This window comes from Phascolarctos cinereus, unplaced genomic scaffold, assembly GCF_003287225.1.
Source record: "Phascolarctos cinereus isolate Bilbo 61053 unplaced genomic scaffold, phaCin_HiC Scaffold_726;HRSCAF=1367, whole genome shotgun sequence".
In the NCBI taxonomy this organism is placed as follows: Eukaryota; Metazoa; Chordata; class Mammalia; order Diprotodontia; family Phascolarctidae; genus Phascolarctos; species Phascolarctos cinereus.
In genome coordinates, this window is record NW_027556098.1 from 260,463,328 (window position 1) to 260,487,846 (window position 24,519).

Below are 24,519 nucleotides of genomic sequence, written 5' to 3' on the forward strand. Positions count from 1 at the left end.
CTCTTTTAATATGCTTAGAGACATAGAGATTACTGGCTTTTCCACCAAAGGATAATAAGGAGCTCTGAGTATTGCCTCTTCCCAACTGTTACAGCTATAAACTTGAGTATCTACATAGGTTCAATGACTGAAAAGGCCCTCCTGCTGGTTAAGAGATAGTTGGGGAAAGTGCTCACAAAGCTATAATTTACAAACCCAGGGCACATGTACACAGCAGAAGCACTAGACAGCAGCCAGGTTGAACTTAGACTGTTTTGCAATATCCCACAATATGGTCAGGAAACAGGAAAAAGCATCTATGAGTATTTTAGAAAAATCCATTTCCCGATTCCTGAGCCTGGCCTTACATACTGTCAACAATGTTTTCCACATTCTTCCCAAGTAGCAAGGGCAGAACCCGTGGTCCACACTTTGGATATTCCCATTGCACAACTTTTAACTCCTTGGTACCAGCATCATATTTTCCTGGCACCAAGTTCACTCATGGCAATGGAAATGATGGCAAGAACTACTAGTGCCAGAGGTCGGACTGTGTAGTATTAAGGGAACTTCTGGTTGGGAGCAGTGAGAGACAGAGCCCAGACAAATACAACTGCCAAGAATTGTTAAGGAATTGTACATTCCTACAAAAGAAAAGAAAGAAGGATCTCAATATTCTCACTCCAAAGAACAGCAGCTTTCAAAACCAAAAAAAAAAATGGGATGGGATTAAAAAGATGCCAATAAATAAATGAGAGGCTACTTTCAAGTGAAGAAATTAAAAGCAAAATGGAAAGCTTTTTCTCTGATTTACTAACTCCAGTATTCAAAAAATGGAAAATTTGAACCTAAATTCCCCTTTACAAACATTTTTTATTAGTTTTAATTCACTTGGACAAATCATGGAATCGTGGTGAACAAAGCTTCTCTGGGGAAGGAGAGAATGTCTAAGTATGTATCTCAAGCTGGAGAGCTTCCACTGTCTGCTGAAACAGCAATGAAACTTTCACTCCCAGCATTTTATTCTTCCCCTGTGGCTTTCAACCTGATATCCAGCCCTGGCCAGAGATCAGGCACTCGCTACCTGGTAACTGCGTGCTCTTTGTGCCTCTTTGGAGACAGGAGCAAAACACATATTAACATATCAGGATAGCGAGAGAGAGAGAGAGAGAGAGAGAGAGAGAGAGAGAGAGAGAGAGAGAGAAAATACATATTTTTACTTTTTTGATATACATTGCCACCACCCCACCCCAGACATTATATTTAAAACTTAGTAAGAACACTGGAAGAGGCAGGAATGATTTAACTTGCTGAAAGAAAAGGAAACCTGCTTAACCAATGTTTACATTTTTCCAACTGCTCTTACCAAGCCTTCAGAGGCTGGGGGGAGGGCGACAGGGAAATGATGCTCCTACCACAGCTGCTGGGTACCTTGTTTGATATCTCTTCACAGCAACAGCCAGGAGACATTTGTCCCCATAATTCCTCATCAATTCCAATTTAACAGCAAAATATGCACTTAAAAAGGAGAAAATTTCTTTGGATAAATATGGTGGACATAGTACATATACATGTATGTGTATGTGTGTGTATATGCATATATATACATACACACACGTATATACATATATATTACATGTAAAAAAACCAAAAATGCATGCATTTATGAGTTATTTGGTATTTTTTTTCTTTTCTTGTAACCTGCAATATCTCCCTCACTGAGATTTGCTTATTAGACTATTTTGCAAATTACCAGTTGTAACTGATCTAAATCTAGCATATCACCAAGGTCAAAAGATGCAGCAAACTGACTATAATTTCTCCTTTTTCCATTCAACCCTCCATATCCATAAGCGCACACGCGCGCACACACACACACACACACACACACACACACACACATACACATATGCACCCTCAAAAGCACATGCACATAGAATTCTTTTGGTTCCAAGTGATCCAAGTACCATCTTGGAAAGCTGTCTCCTCAAACTTGCAGGAAAGAAAAAATATCTTAACGGGTTTGCTTCCCACCCCCTCCTCCATACCCTCACTCAACACACGCACAACAGAGGTAAGAGCAAGGAGAACATTTTTTTTCCAAATTCCAGTGGTTCATGTAGGCACAGTCATCTGAAGCAGCTCTAAAATGGACATCAAGTAGAAAATACCATTTTTCAAAAGTCTGTAATTATGTATTTACACAAATGACATAATTGTGTATGTATTTACATACAATTACAGATTATCAGGTAGACAACATGAAGTCAATGTTTAATGTTCATGAGAAGGGGTGTCATAGAGTGACAAAGCTGTCCATTTCTCTATAAAATAGGCCCAGGCAGGGTGAGCACCCACGTGACTCTGACCTGCTCATGTCCTTCAACACCACCTGGGAAGGTTCACATGAGAGATGAAAGGATAGGTGGGTCAATCCATTCCCATTCAGTCTTTGACTAAGGTGCAAGTTGGCACCAACACAGTAATGATTTGGTGGCATGAGCATGTGGCTATGAAAAAGGGAACAGCTCATTCCACAAAGGCTAAGAGTTGCCATCAATTAGACCTTTGGTCACTAGTGACATGAGATGGGTATAAATCAACAAGCTAGAGATGAAACATTCCATAGCCCAGCAATACAATGCCCATGCCAAAACCCTGAGCCAGCAAAACCTCCCCTCCCAATAACACCTATTTACATAAATTGCATAAGTCAGCACTTATTTATTTACACACCATTATGAAGATTTGAATAATCCGTTACAATTTATTGTATCACTTGCCAAAAGCACATAACATTTTACTTTTCTTCCTCTTTAAAAAGAGACCAGAACAATATGAACTCCCAAAGTACACATCAAAGTAGCATTCTTGCATGAACTAACTCATGGACATCTTAGTCTTGTCCATGAATCTCTTTGTGGTTGGGTTTTCTTTTCTTTGAGGCTGGCTACCTGACTTCTAATGCTACTTTAATGAGGCTTTTAGCAATTGACTAAAATGAACTTCTTCAGTGCTGAACGTCATATCTTCTACATCTCAGAAATTTGGTTCTCTCCTGAGCAGATACTTAATACTTTTCCATCAAAAGAATCAAATATTTTATGGAAAACTAAAGCCTGAATATGTGCATATTTCAATAGCAGTTAAGGGTTTAAAAATAAATAAGAATCTTACTTGGACTTAAATGCAAGTTACTATTTAGACATAGAACTAATCCTAAGACAAGGGAATAGGCAATTCTAACCTCCACCTTAAATCAACTCATTATTATCACTGCTGCCCACTCCCTCCCAAAAAAAAAATCCTATTTAATACCATATTACTAGATTGAATTTTTCATAATGCAACTCATGAGGAGGGCATTGCTACCTACTCCAACTTAAGGACCTCAGAATACAAGCTCAGGACACTGAGACATGTACTGATATTTCATACCTGCTTTAAATTTGCCAGTGCCATACCTTTGTCCTACATAATGTGCATCAGAGCAAAACAAAGTGGGAATATTAAATTAAAAGTAGTTCAGGAATATGAATCTCCAAACATTTTTTTTAACTGTCACTCTCAATTTCCCATCATAACTGGCTAGAAAGGGCTAGCTGTGGTATGGGAATTTGTTATAAATTCCTTTTTTCTTAAATATTGCTTTAAGAATTTGGCTCTATTTTCCTTAGTATATAGTAAGAAATATTCTCCCTTGCCCAAGGGCAAGTTCCAAAACTATTGCTACTAAAGAAATATGTATTCCTATGCTTGACAGCATAAAACATTATAAAAAGTCTTGTAAAAGATATTATATATTGTAACCTCCCCCTTAAAAAAAAAAAACTTGAGCGCTTGTGAAGACCATTTTGAAAAACAAAACACAGCCAACAAGTATAATGCTTTCTCCCTCATTGTCATTATCGATAAAGATTTATTAGTTTCATTTTGCAAGTTTTACTTTAAGAAGGGTGCTAGTATCATGTATGATGACAGTTCACACTGAAAGCAGTTTTCCATAGAAGATGTTACAATGACCCCTAAGGAACTTTTATCGTTTCATAGTAAGATAGCCAAGTGAACAAATAAAAAATGTTTACAAGAGTGATCCTATTAACCTGATTCTTGCCTCTTGAAGATAATTCTGTGCTATGTAAGCTTTTTTCTTTCTTTTTTTCCTTTTTTTTTGAGACCTTAAATTAGTACAATGGTGATGTTAGTCCTGCTGTTCTGGAAATCTACTAAAAAATAAAAAAGCATATTTATTGTTTAGCTTTGGTATAATTTGCAGTAGGTTTAAACAAGTAGAATATATACCAACCCTTATATTTTTCCACAACTGTGAAGTTACAATGATGGAATAAGCCACTTAATCAGAGAGGAAATATTACAGACACAGAATAAGAGTTTGAGACCCAGTTTGATCTTTAATCCTCTGGGGGTAAGCTATGAAACAAGCAGTCTGAAGAGTGAATACTCAGGGTCATGAGTGGTGTGCATACTTGTACAATAATACGGACACAAAGAGATTGTCACCTTTCAGTACATTAGGGTCACTAGAATTTCTTGTATCCATGCACCTTTATAGTTACTGCATGAATTTACCACAGGTTCGTAGCAGACTTTGCCATTTAATGCTTACATAGCCTAAAGCTTCCAAAATGCCTATCTGGCCTGTACATATTTCATTAAAAATAAACTCTATATAATAAATAAATATATAAAATAAATAAAATGTTGCCTTTGGAATTTCTATAAATAAATTTAACTTTTTATTTTTTTTTTACTAAGAGGTCTTTGCTTTAAGCTCACTGGGATGATACCAGCAAGCAATTAAACTGAAAAGTCTTTTTTTTTTTTAAGTAAGACTGCACCCTCCATGTCTTTGTCAATGCAGCGTACCCTTGAGCAGGCCACCAGCCAGAAATCCTGATGAGTCGAAGTATGGCAGCTATGCTGATATATGATGAAATACAACTGACCAAAAATTTAAAAGCGTGTCTATTTCCCAGCATGCATCAGGCCTTTTTCCTCTTTGCTTTCACTTCTAGCTTCCATCTCCCCCTCTCACACTCATTCACTCATGTACTCATTCTCTTACTCTCTCTCTCTCTCTCTCTCTCTCTCTCTCTCTCTCTCTCTCTCTCTCTCTCTCTCTCTCTCTCACTCTCACACTCTGTCTTTCATAATAAATCAAGCGAGTGGGCATAGGCTCTCCTCCAGGAGGACAAACCTTTAAGTGCAGAACAAAATCAGCATGTTCCATCCAAGCCTCCATCATACATTATGCATGCGACAAAGTTTGGCAACAGTGGAGCTGATATGATGACACAGCGAATCAATAAGAACCCACCGCATGAAACCTTTATAGTGGTTACTTTTTAAGGGCTCGAGTGAAGGAATTGTCTTTGTCAACTTTGGCTTAAAATATCCTTATATAGTTCAGGGACTTTCTCAGGGTCCACTGGTCTAGGTAAAAAATGTGTGAATTTTTGATGCCGCTTAGTCCTAGCCCCTTCTCTCGGAGTCCCGTCTTTATTTAATGCAACGTAATATCGCCTTCCAGTGTCCGCGTGTTTGTACAGATTCGATGAGTACGTATTATACCAATTTTCTTCAAACTGCTCTCTGAATACACACTCTTGGGTTAATTTTTCCTGTGAAGACAAAACAGAAATAAAATATCTTACTACAAATAATCCCCTTTCAGTGACATTTAAAACAATCCTACAGCATGGTATGATCTTGATAAACAGATGCTTTTTTAAGAAAAAACTATTTTTTGCAAATTTCTCAACCATAAAAATTCAGTCCCATTCTTATTTCCCATTTTAATGGCTTACTTACAAAAAAAAATTAAAAGCCTTAGAATTTTGTTTTGTTTTCTGTTTAAACTGTGGACAGTCTTCCAAGAAAAGTAATTTTTCAGCTTCCAAATCAATTTAACCCATATAAACAATCACTTTAGTGAGTCATGAAGTATAGAGGATAACGAGAGACAATGGAGAGTCATTAACAAAGCTTTCTCCTTTTTACTACAGATAATTAAAAGGGTGACTATACAAGCTGAGAAAGCAAAAATTACCGAGCTAACGTCAAAAGTTCAGGTAAATGTTTAATTTTTTTAATGTTTTTTGTGATGTGCTTCTTTATATCAAGAACCCTGATGGGTAACAATCTCCTTGTGGAGAAGCAATACCTACCTGGGTACCAAGCATTTTCAATCCTCCTACACAGGTGAGGGAAGGGAAAAAATTTCTCCTCCTTCTTCCTTAAGGCTGACCAGCATGAAAAATGCAGCTGACAAAAGTATATCTTCCCAATATGTATTGGAGGAGTGGCCAAGAGAGGAAAAGAGTGTACAGACTCTCTAAAGTGCATATATCTGCAGTGTTCCATAGGGCCACATATTTACTGCAGAGTAACCAGATGGTCCACCCCTCTTCTGAAGTTCATGCAGCCAACAATTCTGCATGAACTGAAACAATAACAGACCTAAGGAGGGTATTATAGGATCATAGATTTGGTGCTAGAAGGGTCTTTGGAACCAATAAGTTCATCTCCCTCATTTGGCAGATGAGGAAACTGAGGCACATATACCAGCAGTATATGACAGGTTATCAACTTAGGTTTTCTTGACTCCATCTAGAACTCTATCCACTAGGCCACCTACCTGCCTTTATATGAGGATGCCCAGAGCATCACTGCATATATTTTTTTGCTGACCCCTAGAAAAACAGCCTTGAGATCAGAGGTGTTGTTTCCTTCACTATTATTAATATGTTGACATACTGTATAAGTAGAACTATCTTGGATGCTTTGAGGAAAATGTACCAAATGCACTAAAAGTGACCCATACTATCTATTTGTAGCTTCACAAATAAAGAAATAATAAAATAAACAATATATGTAGGTATAACCAAACAGGCAACAAAAAATTATTAGATGCCAACTTCTTTCATTTCCACAATTCTGTCCCAGGACTTAGTAGATAAATTATATTCAGTAATAAATTCTGGTCATCCATTATATGCACTCAGTGAAAGACTGTCAGCAATGGAGCAGGCTACCCTGCTTAACTGAAATAGCTGAGCTTTCTGAAGGAGGGGAGAAGGAGGGAAGTTTTCTAGTGCCTAGAGAATAAAACCACCAATATCTCAGCTAACACTTCCCCTTAAACCCCAGAGTCCTATACTCAAGAGCCCTAGAATAACAGTATCCCCCCCCCCGACCATCAGCTCTACTTCTAGCCTAGCCCCCCTTAAGCTATCATTTTAGAGAAGCAACCCTAGTGGAGAAAGAGCCCCCAACATCCCCACGACCAATAACACCAACTATCAACCAACTGCCACCAATGGATAGGTAAATTCCATAAACCCTAGTAATAGTTAGTTACCCACAGACGCCAAACCACTGATCCTGCTTCCAGCCCATTTCCCAAAGCTATCATCAAGGGGAACAACCCTTGTGGAGATTTGACCTAGCAACTTCCTCTGCAGATGCTACAGCCTCCACCTGCTCAGTAGCTACAGCGACTGAAGACCGAGAAGAGAACATTCTCACTCAGAAGTCTTTGGCACATCAAATGATTCAACCTCAGAAATAGATAAAGACTTATCAGTAGAAATGACACTAAAAGAAATACATTACCATCTGCTTTGCCACTGTACTCTACAGGTCACTGTGTCTTTCCGTCGTACTTGCAATTCTAACTTCCTGTATGTTGTCTTCCCCATTAGAATGCGAGTTCCTTGAGAGCAGGGACTATCTTCCTTTTCCATTTGTAACCCCTGTGCTTATTAGCACAGTACTTTGCATATTGTAAGTGCTTGACAAATGTTTTTTCCTCCAACTCCAAACTCAATGATCTTTCTATTATGTCATGCTCAAAGACATGGTTTAAATTCCAGGAACTCAAGAAAAATAATTGCAAAGGGATTACCCTTCCACGCTTCTGGACACACCCACAGAAACACTCTCCAAGTGCAACTTTGTGGAATTACTACTTTCATCAATTCTCAAGGCCTCTAACAGCTTCTTAGCTTACATCTATGTTGATGATTAAGCTACTTCTCTTTTTACCAGTGCCTCCACCAAAAGATCTAGGTGTCATTACCCATGTTGATTTCTTCATGAGTTTTTCAAAGTAAAGTATGAAAGTTTTAGCCATTTTAGCTGTGCAGTTTCTAGTTCGTATATTTATTTCAAACAACAAAGCAGAACTAGTATCTTCAAGTGTTGGCTCAGCCAGTCCTTGTCCATTCTTGATGTGGCTTGTTTCAATTAAATCTCTATCTTGAATGGAGCTGCAAGATTCCTAGTGGTAGAGTTCAGTCCTGTTATATGTCCATACAAGTACACTTTATCTGCTTCAGCTCTTTGAGTAAGCAAAGGAAACCCAATGCACCATGAGGAGCTAGTATTCTCAATAGCTACCCTTCCAAATAATCAAGAAGAACTCAATAGGTTAGAATTGTTTTCTCTCACTGAACAGAAGAAATTTTGCCAAAGGTATGGGAAAACCATGAAGAAAGAAGCAATAAAGTATGAGGTAAGAAGAAAAGGCTGGATAATCCTGAGGTTGGGTTGTGACTACACAAGCAAAATGAAACCAAAATCTGGAACCAAGGAATTCCCCACAATGGATCAATAAAGATAGTCAACTCGATAACAATACATATTAATTTTATTCATTTGCAGAATTAAGGTATGAAATTATTTGAATAATTATCTAAATTTTCCCTTTCCTCTTCTCATGTAGACTAGGCCCAAAAGGCAATGAATACGGAAAAACACACTGCACACACACGTTATACAAACGCCAATCCAATTACACAAATGTCTACTTCATAAATATTGGTTAAAATTTTACTTTCCCATTTGATGTATTTGGAAATTGTTAGTTTAATCTTCCCCTCAACCCTTAGCAAAGTACAAGTAGGGTACATAGGTCATACACTGAGGGTCCCATTCTAGTTAATCCTGCTATGGAAACTATACAGCTGGGTGTACACTTGAGAATAGTTTCCACGTCATCTGCCTCTGCACAAGGGGCAGATAATTTCCTCACCAACACACTCAGCTGAACCCAGAGAGGGCATCCCTCTGTGGATATACAACAGCCCACTCTCCTCCTGGGGTGGCAAAAAAGTAGGCTGAATGCATTTTGTCTTTCATTTGTATTAAAACTGACAGAACAAAAATAGTGTGTTAAACATATTAGTAGCTATCTTTAGGCTATACCTCCATCTGTGTAATGAATATTTTCCTCGCATTAGAGATTATTCCTGGCTAAAATTCACTAGTTTTGGTTTACTGTAATTAAATAAATTTTTAAAACTTAAAACTAAAAGCTATATTGTATTCTTTAATTACAAAAACAGACACTGAGTGGTATTATACACTGAGTCTGCAGTTCCACAGGGGACATGAAACTAATCCAAATGAAGTTTTCCTTTTCTCTGTGGGAAATCAAATCACCTGACAAGCACTGCAGAATCCATCCTATTAAAAATAGAACTATTCCTAAAATGTCACATTTTCTTATTTCTTGGATCCACTCACTACTCAATATTTTCTCTATATTTCAAATGTTTCCCAAACAGTAGTCTTTTGATTATAAGAGGGAGAATGTATATATACAATACATACATACATACATACATACCATATATATATATATATGTATATATATATATGTATATATATATATATATATGTATATATATATATATATATATATATATATATATATATATACATATAAAACATATCATAGATTCCTATCGTAGATTCCTAAAGCTAAAAGGTATCCCATAGGTCATCTAGGCCAGGGGTTCTTAACCTTTTTTTGTCACGTACAACTATGGCAGTCTGGTAACACCAATGGGCCCCTTCTCAGAATCATGGTTTGTTGTGAGGGGGGAGGGAGAAGAGGTGTTAATTTTATAATTGAAAGAAATGTTAAATTTGAGTTAGAGGTTGGTGAAAATAAAGATGTAATTCTTCCCCATCCAAGTTTGTGGGCCCCCTGGAATCTATCCATAGACATGGACCCCAGATTAAGAATACTGGATCTATCATGGTGTATGTATGTGTGTATACACACAAAAATATTTGTATGTATATATTTATAAATATAATATATGTACATATACATATGTAAATACACAATTCCTAAATTGAAAATAAACACACTTAATTCAAATATAAACATACATTTGCTTCTATTTATATCTATAACTATAATATGATTATCAAAACAAAAATCTTTCCAGGAATGGGGTTGGAGACAACTACCCTGTTATGACTTGGAACTCTGGGTTTTGTGTTTGTTCATTGTTGTTACTTTTCAGAAAGTATTGTGACTGTTCTTAATCTCCTCTCCCAGAGAAAAGATCTATTAGCTTATATTGAAAGATTGAAAAATGAGACAGGAGGAAATAACTTAGACCTTCCTTAAATAGAAAGAACTACAAGTTATTGCAGAATATACTATAGGAATCTTGAGGGTAAGTTCCAAAAATCCTGTTTCCTCTACCATCTCCCCTCTCCCCCAAAATATGAAAAGTGCAAATCTTTTTGAACAAAGAAAGGAGTCAATGACAAAAGACAAGAAGTAGAAATGGTGCTAGAAAAAAAAGTGTTATAACTTGAGCTCTAGTAGTCCTTATTTTGGTAAAGATTCTCATTTTTCTTATTTTCTGTCAGAATGTGAAGACTCCCTAAACGTGAAGGGGGGAAGATTGAATAAGTGAAAAAACTGAAGTGGCATTTTCACTGCTCAGTAAACACTGTTCTATTTCCCCTAGTAGGCTATTACAGCACAGTTTACACACACATAAAATAGCTTTCTAGGGAACCCAGAAAATAAAATGGATTATTCAATGTGAGCATTTGTCATAATCATGAGAAGTTCAATTCTTCCATAAGAACTTAAAGACTATGTTGGCTGCACTCAGATCCCAGATACCATAAGATGATATATCCAAAGTTTGAAGGGGCCTACCTCAGAGAGATAAAGGGAGGAAGAGGAAGAAGAGAAGGAAGGAAGGAAGGAGAGAAAGAAGGAAGGGAAGCAAGAGAGGAAAGGAGGAGGGAAGAGAGGGAGGAAAGGAAAGAAGAAAAAGGAAGGAAGGAAGGATTTATTAGGTGCCTACTGCATGCCATTCACTGTGCTAAATGCTTTACAAGTATTTCATTTGATCCTTACAACAACCTTGGGAGGTAGGTGCTATGATGATCCCCATTTTACAGTTGAAGAAACTAGGGCAAAGTGACTTGCCCATGATCTCACATCTATTAGGTGTTTGAGGCCAGATTTGAGCTCAATTCTTGCTGACTCCAGGCTCAGCCTTCTATCTACTTGGCCACTTAGCCATCTAATCCAACCACTTCAGGTTAATAGATAGGAAAAGTGACTTTCCCAAGGTCAAACAGGGAGTAAGTAGGAAAGAGCTAAGATTCAAACCTAGGTCTTCTGAGTTCAAATGTTTCACTTAGTGAATGAAGCTGTCCAAAGACCAAAACATGACTAAAATTACCAACACAGTGCAGTTCTCTGGCATTTACAACCCCTACTCCTCCTCCTTTTCCCTTCCCATTCCCCCACAACCCCCATCCCCTGCTAAATTTGCACAGCCCTCAAAATATGGGAGGAAAAGAGGATTTACCCACTGCAACTCTTCTTCTATAGCAGAACAGATATACATTTTTAGTCATTCTTTCTCTTGTTTAGAAGCACTGATGTCACTAACTAGAAGATTTCACTGTATGCATTGGCACTAGTGTTACAACTGATAGGAAGACTTCTGGAAACCAGCCTCATTCACTACTTTATCCCAACATTTTTGTGCATTTCAACTAATTGTTCTTTATTTTTTATTTACACTCCAGAATTCCTGCAAATCATAATTTTTTTAAACAAGCTCTATCAGTGGAACTTTAAGAGAAATCTTGATCTATGCTCTGACACATGAGTAGTGGTGGGGGAGGAAGGGATACAAAAAGTGTCTGCTTGCCCATAACTATATACTTCAGAATTATGCAACTCAGATGTTTTCTTACTCACCACATGTTTCCAATGCAGACAGTTTATAGAGTATTCCACTATAAAGTGATCAATTCTTGTTTTACTGTATTTCCACATTTTAACTGCTTTTTTAGATTATTTAACTGTAGCTGTTTATAGCATACCTATCTTTGAACTGTTGGATTATATCACTGGGCCTGGGTGGAGAATGTGGACTTGATTCAAAAGTCTACTGAAGCCTATACTTTGGAACGCAATCTGGTGAATGTTAGCTACTATGGAAACCCCTTTTTATTCCGTGTCATCCAGTCCTAAGCAGTGGGGAAAATTGAAATTAAAACAGCAAAACTTGTACCAGGCCCATTAAAACTCAAGTATGAGTTAATGATGGGAAAAATCACAGTACGTCCCAACGAATGTTAGGAATGTTATCTTATAACACATACCATTGGGGAGATTAATTTGAAAGGTAAGGAAATTAGAAAGTGTGGGATCCATGTGGACATTACTATGCCCAATTTGTATCTATAACTATAAAAAAAGGAAAATGGAGCTAGTTAGAAATTTTTTCTCTTAGAGAACAGTAGTTCTCTGCACTGATATTTTCAAGTGGGATTTCTACATTAACATATATATGTTATGGATCTGACAACATGTTTAGCTGACCAACCGTACAATTGACTACATTTATTTCTTTGTGTCAACAAAAAAAATGTGTGACCAAAACAAAAAGAAGCCTAGTTAGAAAGGAAGAGTGAATGATAACCAACCAATGTTCTATCTGTACCCAGGCAATATCAAGAGAACTTGAGGGAAAAACCTCAACACATTGGTTGGATTCCCTGTGGCAAACATGAACAAGAGTCACAAAGGAAAGGCAGGCAAGGATGGGCTGCAATCTGCACCCCTGGAGGAAACATCCACACAGATAAGAGCCCAGATCTTTTAGAGTATTCCAGTGATAGCCAGCTTACATAAATCATTTTTAAATACTAAGAGTTACTATTCAGCAACAGACTTAATTTTGGAGTCCCTGCACATTTTATAAGTTAATGACTTTGATGTAATCACTCATTTCCATATCTACTATTCATTAGAGTCATGGTATTTAAAACTCCCTTCACCACAGCACCTCTTTCAGATAGGTTCTTATTCCTTCTTGTATTCTCATAGTCTCTCTCTCTCTCTTTCTTTCTCTCTGTCTCATTAATAATATAGCAGTGAAGTCTGGGAGTTGTTGTAAGGATGGGGATGATTAAATATAATGACTAAAGGACCTTTAATAAGAAGCTCAGGTTTTTCCCTCAACTCTCCAGGGAGACATCCCCAATGAGAAAGGCAGATGAGAAGAGAAGGAAACAAAATACAGGAAATCAGCAGAAGACAGCCATTTCTTAGTCCACTTCAAAATCTACTTGAGATCAAATACCCCTCCAAAAAGCTGGATTTTCCTCAAAAGACCAAAAACCACAGAATAGTCAGCTTGTCAGCTTTTCTATTAAATGCTGAGCACTTGAACTAGAACAACAACCAAAACACTTAGGTCAGGTCAACATGGCCAACCTAAAGCATAGGGTTATGTAATAGATTCACTTTAGGGGAGAAAAAAAAAACCCAGACAATGAGGCCTCCAACACATCCACATCCACACACACACACACACACACACACACACACACACACACATTAAACAATGGGCCTGATAACATCAAGAGCAATCTGCTAAACATGTAATAATACCAACAGGCTTCATGTAGTATGTGTTCCTTCAAAGAATGTAAAATGAACATTTGTATATCAAATCACATTTTCCTATTAGCTTTCACTATAATTTCTGAAATACAGTCCCACAAAAAAATGTTTCGCCCCCAGCACACAGTAAAATTCACACTTAAGAGTCTTAACATTCACGCTAAGGAGCATTTAGTATTTGTGCAGTCTATGGGCATTTAATTTTTCCATACAACCCTTGCAAGAAAAGCTTTTCAAAATCACCCATATAACTTTGCATGCTGATTAAAAGCACATGTTATATATTACACTAAACAATAAATTTCTATTTCTTTGGGGATTGTCACTAACATAATATGACTTGAATGTCTCCACATAAGATAAGAGCCACCATCACATGGGTTACCATTTCTCCAGATCACAGAAATAGCCATCAGGTAGTTACCAAAAAAAGCTATACAAGCTCACTTTGTTTTTCCAAATGGTCTATGTGAAGCAGGAAGGTATTCCCATCTACTAAAAGAGCCGTTGTCTATTGGCACCAAGAGAGTCTTAACTTTGATAAACTGCCTTCCATCAGGTTTAGTACTGCATAGTTCCCAGTAGCATAGTGCCAATGGTCCCTTGAATTTCATTTTAGTCTTAGCCCAAGGGTCAGATGCTTTGGCTGCTCCAGGTGTATTTGAGATTTGCTTCAACACTGGGTTACAATGGCAGCACTCATCATGTAGGACCTCCCAAATGTAAGCTGGCTAATTCCTATCATTTATTAAAGGTGCTAGCAAGAAACTGTCCCCAAACAGGCTTTCATAAAGTAAGGTTCTCCTGCACTGAAATCTTAACATAAAATCCCTTGTAAATTCCACCTCTTTAAAACAAGATTCAAGAGAACCTCCAACTTTACTCATCTGTCAGCTGGCACCAGAAAATATTGTCGGGGAAGAAGACAAAGGCTGAGAGCAAAAAGACATTGGAGGGGCTGACTGAATAAGGGAATAGATGGAATGATGAAAATGGGCAAGGTTGAGAGGTGAAATTCAGAGATCCTGGGCATAAAGGGAGAACACATCAAAGGAAATTTGGGTTCCAACTTCCAATCACTAAGTTTGTAATATGATTTTGAAGAATTAGATATGAGTGAGAAAAAGACTGCGACACAACCACTTTCTGTGAAGTATAAACTGCTTCGAGAAGTTTTGCCTTCAAAGGTAACAATGCCATGCTTTTCATAAAGACTAAAATTTATTTCAATTGGGGCTCTACTTTTCAAATGCAGTGACATTTAATGTGAGTGGCATTCAGCTTCTAAAAGTTTCACGTGGGCTCTTCAGGTGGTCATTTAATGAGATCTCCACATATCGGCCAATAATAGCAACCATTTACACATTCTGACCCCCATTTTTGTTTGACTCTGTGGTCCTGGAAAGCACAGCATTTTAACAAATGGTTAGAAATATGCAGCAAACATTTAAATACCAAATCATACAAGACTGAGCTACTTTCATTCTATTCTATAAAGAATGAATTCAAAGGATACACATACCACCAGCCAGCTATCTCATTTTAGAAGTCATTTGGTAATCTGAAAGGTCAATAAAGTCAGAGTCTAAAGTCAGACTGAAGAGACTAGCTAAAAACATCTTCAAAAGTAACTTCTGTTTCTAAATCTTCCAAGGTCCTTGCACACACAGTTGTAATTAACATCTGTTGAATTTGCATTCTGGATACAGTGGAAAGAGTGGTGGATTTGTGTTCAAAAGATCTGGGATTAAATCCTGCAGGGCTCTACCACTTACTGATTGTGTGACCTTTACGAGTCATTAAATTTCACTAAGGTTCAGTTTTCTCATCTATAAAATGGCAAGGATGAGGGGTGAACTAGATAATGTCTAAGATCTCTCATTGCTTTGAGTTCATGAATCCTATAAATTGGCAGATGTTGAGGGGAGGGGAAGATATCACATCCAAAATGCTCTTTAAAAAGTGTACTAAACAGGAGAGGGTGAAAAAGAACCTGCAACGAACGGGGAATAGCCATGAAAAACAAGGTGAAAATATGCTGCATCAGTAGACTCCTACAAAGAAACAATAAATGCAGCAGAAACATCAGCTTCATTCACGTTCTAAGCAGCATGAACTAGAATGAAAATGCTTTGATAAAGTACAAAATAGAGAATGGAAAGAGAGTGACAGCTTTATTTTCTAAGTGCTCCCAAAATGATAGCTCAATGGTCTGCAAGATGAATGAGAGTGACAGATAGAGACAGACAGACACTGGGAGACAGAGAATTCTATCCATCTGCTATCTGATCTGGAGTAAGTCACTTTCCTTGTCCTGGCTTGAAAGGATCTGAACCTCATCTGTAAAACCAAGGCTTGGGGGATTACCAGGGTATGGTAGAAAGAATAGTGAATTTGGAGTGAGGAGGTCTGGATTTAAATTGTAGCTCTGTCACCAACTGTGTGACTGTGAGTGAGACCAACCTCTAGGCTTCTGTTTCCTCACCTCTAAGAGGCCTTTTCACTGGCTGCCCTCTGTGCCTGAAATACTCTCACTTTTCAACTTCCACCTCAGCTTTCCTGGCTTCCTTTAAGACCTGGATCAAATCCCACCTTTTGCAAGAGATTTTTCCCAGTCATTCCTTCTTCTTATCTCTTCGCCCTCTGCTAGTGCTTTACTTTTGGAATTGCCTCCCATTTATACTGTATATATCTTATACATATACAGTTGTTTCTATGTTGCCTTACCCATTAAACTGGGAGCTTACTAAGGACAGGGACTAGGTTTTTCCCCCTTTCTTTGTATCCCTAGCACTGAGCACAATGCATGGCATATAGTAGGCTCTTAATGAGGGCTTGTTAACTGCATGTTCTTCCCAGCTCTGAACTCTATGATCATATAAGAGGTGATCTGTGAGCAAAATCACTTCCTTTCCAAAATCCTACAATTCTACATAGTGGGTATTTCCTTTTCAGGGTTCCACTACATAGTGTTAACTAAAGTGAAGGTTCAATGAGCACTGCTGGCTGATAAAGTGACAAGCTAACTAGGAGATCTGACATCCTGAAGTATTTTAAGAAAACTCAATTTGGAAGATAACCAAAACAACACAAAGATGCTAAAAATTAGTTAAAAGTGGACATAGAAAAAAGCCACAAAAAAATATATATATATGGATATGTTTGTATGTGCATGTGCATGTGTGTATGTGTGTGTGTATATATATATAAATACAGATATACATAGATGCTTGTATATGTATAAAACAAACATAAAAGGAAGAAAATAAAGCTCTGAGAAGAAATAACTTAGCAGTTCCTAAACCACCTTGTCTGGCATCTCCCTAGATCTTTCTGATTTTCCATGATCATTAACACCCAGATCATTAACACCGTTCCTCAGGACTGGCCTCAGCTGAAACAGCGAGAGTTTGCCTTTGGCTTCTCCCACCTAAACTCAATTAAATTCAACAAATTTCTATTGAACACCTGCTGTGTGCAAGCCTAACATTGGTTATGGGAGGATAAATATAGCACAGATTCTGCTCTCAAGAAGCTTACCATCTAGGGACAATCAATACATATCCATAAATAACTGATACAATGGAGAATGTGATGGGTAGAGTGCCATGAAATGAAATATTATGAGAAATCTAAGTGTGGAGAGAGAGGTAACTCTTATTTGGTTAAACCTGTAGGGGGTGTAGCACAGGGGAAATGGAACATGAAGGAAGGCTTCATGGAAGAAGCAGCACCTGAACTGAGCCTGTCAAGTAAGAGGGGAAGGGAAAGAGTCTATTTCAGACATGGGAGAAGAGTTGATAATGGAAGAAGGCAACAAGAAAAGAGGAGATAGGCATCTGACCAGGCTGGAACAAATAATATGTTAAGGGGAATAATAGTATGAGTTTAGACTGGGAAGGTAATTTGGAGTCCAACTGTAGAGGGCTTTGAATGGCAGGAACCAGAGTTCATGCTTTATTTGATAAGCTGTAGGGAGTCACTAAAAGTTTTTGTGTTGACCAGTGACATAATCAGAGAGGGTACATTAGGAAGATTACTTGGGCAAAGATGGAATAGGAAGGGAATAGACTGAAGACAGGAAAATTGGTCAAGAAACATTATAATAGTCAAGGCAAGAAATGAGGGCCTGAATTACAGTAGTTGCAGTGGAAGTAGGGAAGACAGAAGGGAAAGATATTGTCAAAGTAGATTCAATAGGAGTTGCCATTCCCCGTTTCCCATTCATAGTTCCCAGCACCTTCATGCACCACCAGTGGCTGAAGCCTTCTAACTAGGCCTACCTAGGCCTCAAGCCTAAAAGTCTTAACTCCCTTCTCTTCTCCAGAACAAGTTACCTGTCCTGTGCCAGATTCTCTCAGTCTTCTACGTTAGGTCACAGCTGTCTAATTAATGTGATAATTGGTGATAATGGCTTAACGTGTTAACCCTCTTAGGGGACATATTTCCATCCTAAATTGTGTCTTCTGGAGACACAATGTCTTAACTCAAAGGAATGGGAGTTCTAGACCCTATAACAGATGGGGAAGGGGTTAGATATTTGCCATTTGGGTGTAGTAGAGCAACATATAAATTGCAATATTTAGTCAATTACCTATTCCAACTCCCATATTATGCACAGAGAAAATTAAACCCCTAACAAGTTAAAGATAATTTTAAAATACTAAGTAAAAGAATAATCAGATTAATTTAAGAACAAAGCAAACAAATTCCAACAAAAAAGCTTCTTTTTGCTGTTAAAATCAGAAAAACATACTAAATTATAAAATGCCATCTCATGGTTTGAAGGAATAACTTCATCTGCTTTATTTAATTTGAGGGACAAATTCGAGGACTCTCCTGAATGGCAAAAGCAAAAATCTGTTATTTCATTTGGCTCCAGAGTGTGCACATACAACATTAGGATCAGCATTTCTATCCTGAGAATGTTCCCCATGCTCCCTGAGACTCGAAGATGATGATAAATAGGAAAGTGCTCAGGATAAAACAAAGGACCAAGAAGTAGCTGCAAGGGAGAGTATAGCATAACAGGGATAGGAAACAACAAACTAGAAATCAGGTTGATTTTTTTAAATGCAGGTTACTACAAAGAAAAGATTATGTGAAACACAGCTGTTCAGAAGAGCACTCAGTGAGCAGTAATGCAGAAAGAAGCCCAGGGCTGAAAGTGTACAGCAAATTATGTAAGACTTTACAATGCAACATGGTAGCTAAAAAGGAAAAAAGCCAAAAAAAAAAAACAGTTCTAGAGTAGAGGAAAGTACTCACATTATGCACCAGAGAAAGCAATGTCTCTGCATGACCTTGACAAGTCTGTTTTTGGAATGCTGCATTAAGCTACCGGCCCTTCACTACCAGAAAGAGGAAATATGCAACGGAGAGCTCATGGAAGACTAAGAAAATAGATTAAGAAAGGGAGGAATTGATTAAGGACCAAAAAAAAAAAAATAACCTTTCAGGAAAGAGTGAAAGGAAACAGTTCTACATACTAAACCAATCCATTTCTTAATACTACTGTGAAAGGAAAATGCTGGCCATTTTATGGTTCCTTCACATATCCTGTGTCCTTTGTCTCAGCTGGTTGGGGAGGTTAAAAAAAAAATCCGTGGGTGTACAATTGCCACTTTTTGTATGTAAAAGGTTCTGAGCTAGAAACAAGCAAGGGTGACCACTAACTGCGGCTCTCGCTCCTTGAGGACCTGTTAATAGTCCAGTGGCTCCTATTCCAGCTCTGAGTAGTTGATGATTAGAGCAAGTTCTTTGGGTGGTTCAACTGCAATCCCCAGGTGACACCAGATTTCAGGATCAAGACACACACCAGACCAGCCTCAATGTATCAAGCACCAAGCAATTCTGCCAATGGTGTGCTGTGTTGAAAGAGTAAGAGAAAGAAGCTAGGGTGGGGATTAAGGAAAATAAAAGCAGAGAGATAGCTCAGGAAGCAATTGAGGGAGAACATATCTATCTCTGCCCCCATCCCCACCCCCAAAAAACCTCGTATCTAACGTTCCCAAGTCCAGTATCAAGGGCATGGGGAAAAAGTTCCACACTGAAGCCTAAGACTTGGGATAGCTACCAAACATACCTTGTGAGCAAGACAACTAGAACCATAGAAGATTCTAGATCCTTGTGATTACAGCAGCAACTGAAAAGGGGACCAAGAATTTTCTAGGGACTCAGTGAAATCTATGCCCAAAGAAACATCTCTGTAGGTTCTCTCAAGGTTCTGGAAGGAATTGAGCCATTCATTTACTTAAAGGTGGGTCAGAGATTTGAGTCTACACTTCTGAAAAAGAGATAACCGTGAACAGAAGAGTTACAACATCAAAGGAACTAGTATGGTTAAGGAAACTAGACTGAGGATTACAGAATTTATACCTGATGGGGCCTGTAAGGACTGTCTAGTCCAATCTGCTCATTTTCCACATGAGAAAATCAAAGGCCAGCAGAAGTGAGTTGACTTGCTCAAAGTCACCAGGTAACTAAGTAGCAGGTGTAAGATTTGAACCCAGGTCCTTCCCACTGCAATTTCAGCAATGCTTTTCCTACTACATAGCCTTAGGAAGGGTAAGGATGGGGTCAAAGAAGAATGGAAAAACAAAGGGACAGACTGAAGTTTTCTCTTCTGAAGCTTCTTCTACTGTGTGTTTTCTGTTATTTGTAGCTAGGCAGTTCCTAACTGGTTGAAACTCAGAATGTGTTTTTCCATAGAGACAGTGTTGTAAATGGTGATTTGGTTCCCAGGCCAGCCCACAAAAGCCTATAATATATCTAAAAGTAGAATACTCACAGTGATAATCTTAACTAATTGAAAAAAATAAGGAAAAAACACAGACCTTAAATCAATTCAATTCAGCTAGTATTTTTAAGTGCCTACTATGTGCCACATATAAACTAGGTGCTAGGGACAGCTAGGTGGAGCTGTGGACAGAGCTCCAGCCCTGGAGTCAGGAGGACCTGAGTTCAAATCCAGCCTCAGACACATAATACTTACTAGCTGTGTGACCATGAGCAAGTCACTTAACCCCATTGCCTAGCAAAATAAAAAATAAAAAATAAATTTAAACTAGGAGCTAGATACAAAGATAAGAACTAAACAGTTCCTACCTTCAAGGAGTTTATATTCTACAACATGCTACATGTATACAGATAAGTAAATTAAAAGTATATACAAAATAGGGTAGTTATGGGGAAGTGCTTACAACTTGAAAGGGGCACAGGGTAGGAGGAGGAAATTCCTCTTGTAGAAAGTAGCACTTGAGCTGATCTTTGAAGGGAGATAGAGTTGTCAAGGGGATGGCTAGACGGCACAGTAGATAAAATGCCAGGCCTAGAGTCAGAAAGATCTGAGTTCAAATTCGACCTCAGACACTTACTAGTTGTGGGGCCCTGGGAAGTCACTGAATGCTGATTGCCTCAGTTTCCTTGTCTATAAAATGAACTGTAGAAAGAAATGGCAAACCACTCCAGTATCTTTGCCAAGAAAACCTCAAATGGACTCATGAAGAGTCAGACACAACTGAAATAACCAAACAACAACAAAAGGGTTTCCAAGAGGTATACTTAAGAAGGGAGAGAATCTTATGCATGGGAAACAGGCTGTACAAAGGCACTGAGGTAGGAGATAGGATGGTGAGTACCTGGAACAAAAAAGTAAGTCAATTTGGCTGGAATGTAAGGGTATATAAGGTACCAATGGTACAAAACAATAGCTTGGAGACAGACTGTGGCTTTAACCACCAGAGGAGTTTGTATTTTATCTTAAAGGTGACAGGAAGACACTGAAGTACTTAGATTTCTTGGTACTCTTAGGAAGGTCACAACCCCTCTGAGGCTGTTTCTTATCTTTATAAGGGAGAGGACAGCACATACTCTACCTTCCTCACAATTTTATTGTGAGGAAAGATCTTGTAAAGCTTAAATCATTAAGAAGACATAAATCGGCTTTACTTAATAATATTTCTTCAATGGGGAAAAATAATCGAAAGTTCTACCTTGGCATACCAGAAACATATCTACTATACCAGAAGTAGCAGGTGGCTTCCCTGAAAGCAGCATGGGAGAGAGGAACATACCTAGTGTGACATCCAGAGTCACAGATTCCTGGCTGATGGAACCTTTTTTTAACTCACTACATGGCTCTGGACACATAATAGCCCAGAGAAGACCCCTCTTTCTAATTCTAAATCTGTAGTCACTGAGTCAGTCACTCTTAGGGGTCCTGAAAAGGGTAACAACCCCATAGGAAGAGGAGGAAGAGTTCCAAATGCAAACTCCCCTAATAGTTGTTTGTATGTGCAGGGCAATCATAAGTCACTATCTGCCTACGATCCATTAGAGAAGGGAAGGGAAGGGAAGGGAAGGGAAGGGAAGGGAAGGGAAGGGAAGGGAAGGGAAGGGAAGGGAAGGGAAGGGAAGGGAAGGGAAGGGAAGGGAAGGGAAGGGAAGGGAAGGGAAGGGAAGGGAAGGGAAGGGAAGGGAAGGGAAGGGAAGGGAAGGGAAGGGAAGGGAAGGGAAGGGAAGGGAAGGGAAGGGAAGAGATTGAGTAAGAATAATAACAATGCCAAACTTGGAGTTCTTTTCCCAGTTTTTCTCTCCCATGACCTGGGAATTGCTTGCTTCAGAAGTTTCTAAAGTGGGCCTTGTGGAAACATGAGTACAAATAAGATCTGGTGGGTAAAAGATAGAGTCATGTATCAAGGTTATGTCTATCTGATTGTAAAGGCCATGCTGAAGTGTTTCTGAACCTGCAGGAGGACTATATTCTTAACCTTCTCCTCCTTGGTATGTAATCTGTGACCCCATCCCTATCAAGGGGCAGAGATCACTTTTAAATTAAACTATTAAAGTCTCCAAAACAATGATGTTATATATAGAGAGAATGATAGATATGACATACATGTAGATATTGTGTTTATATGTGCATGTGTGTGTGTGTATACACGTGCACACATCTTTCATATGCTTGAAAACCCTAGAGCCCTATAACACATAACTCTGGCCACACCACTCCAAGGACTGTCATGTATGACTCATATAGTGAGTTTGGCTACCCTACTCTATGATCATAGGATTCAGAGCTGGAAGAGATCACAGAAATCATCTTGTCCAACCCACTCATTTTCCTAAAAATTTGAACAGCCAGATAAAAAGAGTTTTCAGAAAACTAAATGCCAAAAATGTAAACGCTGAGGAGAAAAATAAATTATATGTAAGCTTTATAACTAAGGCAAGTGAAAAAGGGGAAGCCTGAAATAAGATGAAAGGGGTCGGGAGGACACTTTAAAATAATTAAATCTAGTCTGAGAGAAAAAAAATATGAATGAAAAATCTCAACCTAGTAGAGAGATCAAAGAGACTGCCTTCATTACTAATTTCCCCCCACTATCTCTAAGTTCCAAAATGTTGTGGAAGAATTCAAAAACATTTTTGGTTGCATATTTGACCCTGGTAACATATTTTCTTATTCATGGAGAGCCACATTTAAGGTGCATGTAAATCAGGGAAAGAAATATACTATTTTTCCCACCCACCCCCCATCATCATATACTACCTATATATTCACTAACTTACTATAGTAAAATTTTGTGCACAGGATGACACAAGGTTTAGAGTGGGAACCTTAGAGATTAACTGGTCAACTGTTTCTTTTTACAGGTAGAGGAGATGAGGTCCAGAAATATTAAATAATTAGTCCAAGGTCACAGGCAGTAAGGAGCAAAGCCAGGTCTTTGGATTCCAAATCCAGTGTTCTCTCACCACTACACCACACTGCCTACAGCATCTTATCCCTGGAACTTCCTATGAGCTGGCACTTTTTAACACACCTCTCTTACAAAAATGCTTCGTGTTCATACTGATGAACTTGAGGTCCTGAACTACAATGTCTTGAAGTGCCTTCTGAATTATCAAAGAAAGAATGCTTTCTATAGGCTGGTTTGAGTGTTGAATATATTTCACTGTGTGCATATCCTCTGGAAATTGGGCATTCATGAGGCTGTAAATGGTAATCCTCTACTAACTAAAATATTTAGTTAACTAGAACATCCCATTCCTGATCATGCTGCGTATCAGATAGCTTGCCTATTGACCTGGTACATTCTTTTTAATGTGAGCTGACTTCCTTAAAGAACTCCATGAACTCTTTGATTCTGTGATTTTACATGACAAGTTTGAACTTCTACTATCAAAATAAATTTGAACAAAAAAAATATTCATAGGTTTTTAAGGTAATAGCACCTAGCACAGTACTTCTATTGCATAAATCCACAGCTGTGTGCAAAGAGGAAAAGGTGAGCATGTCCCAGAAAAATTCCAGAGGGGCAAAATCACCAGCTTCTGACCCAACATACCCTTGGTAGGGACCATTTCTAGGGTTGTGTAACCAAAGGACTCCTTCTTCATGTCCCACTGTGGAACTGGAATTTCCATTAACTTACTCTCCGTTGCACAATACACCAAGTTTACAAATCCAAAGCCCTGGACTTGGAGCCTCAGAAACTTACTAGTTGTAAGAGCAGGTTTAAGTCACTTAATCTTTCTGTGCTTCAGTTTCCTCACCTGTAACATGGGAATAATAACAGTACCTTCTTTTCAGGGTTGTTGTGAGGATCAAATGAGATAGCTCATATAAATCACGTTGCAAATTTTAAAGTTTTACATAAATACTAGCTATTACTGTTATTTGGTGGATTTACATTGCCTTGGATCAAATCATGTCTTTTAATAAATATATCTAGTAAAAGCCAGATGTTTTATTTTTTCTATTTGGA

The 24,519-nt window shown here is 38.2% G+C and overlaps 1 protein-coding gene across 1 annotated transcript in view; it reads right to left on the bottom strand.

Moving 5' to 3' along the window:
* Positions 1 to 2,054: 2,054 nt before the first annotated feature.
* Positions 2,055 to 24,519, bottom strand: part of FGF9 (fibroblast growth factor 9) — a 42,906-nt gene continuing 20,441 nt past the window's right edge. The window contains exon 3 of the mRNA XM_020968777.2: positions 2,055 to 5,621. Within this exon, the coding sequence (XP_020824436.1) occupies positions 5,376 to 5,621 (246 nt within the window). The 3' untranslated portion in view covers positions 2,055 to 5,375. The remainder of the gene's footprint in view (positions 5,622 to 24,519) is intronic.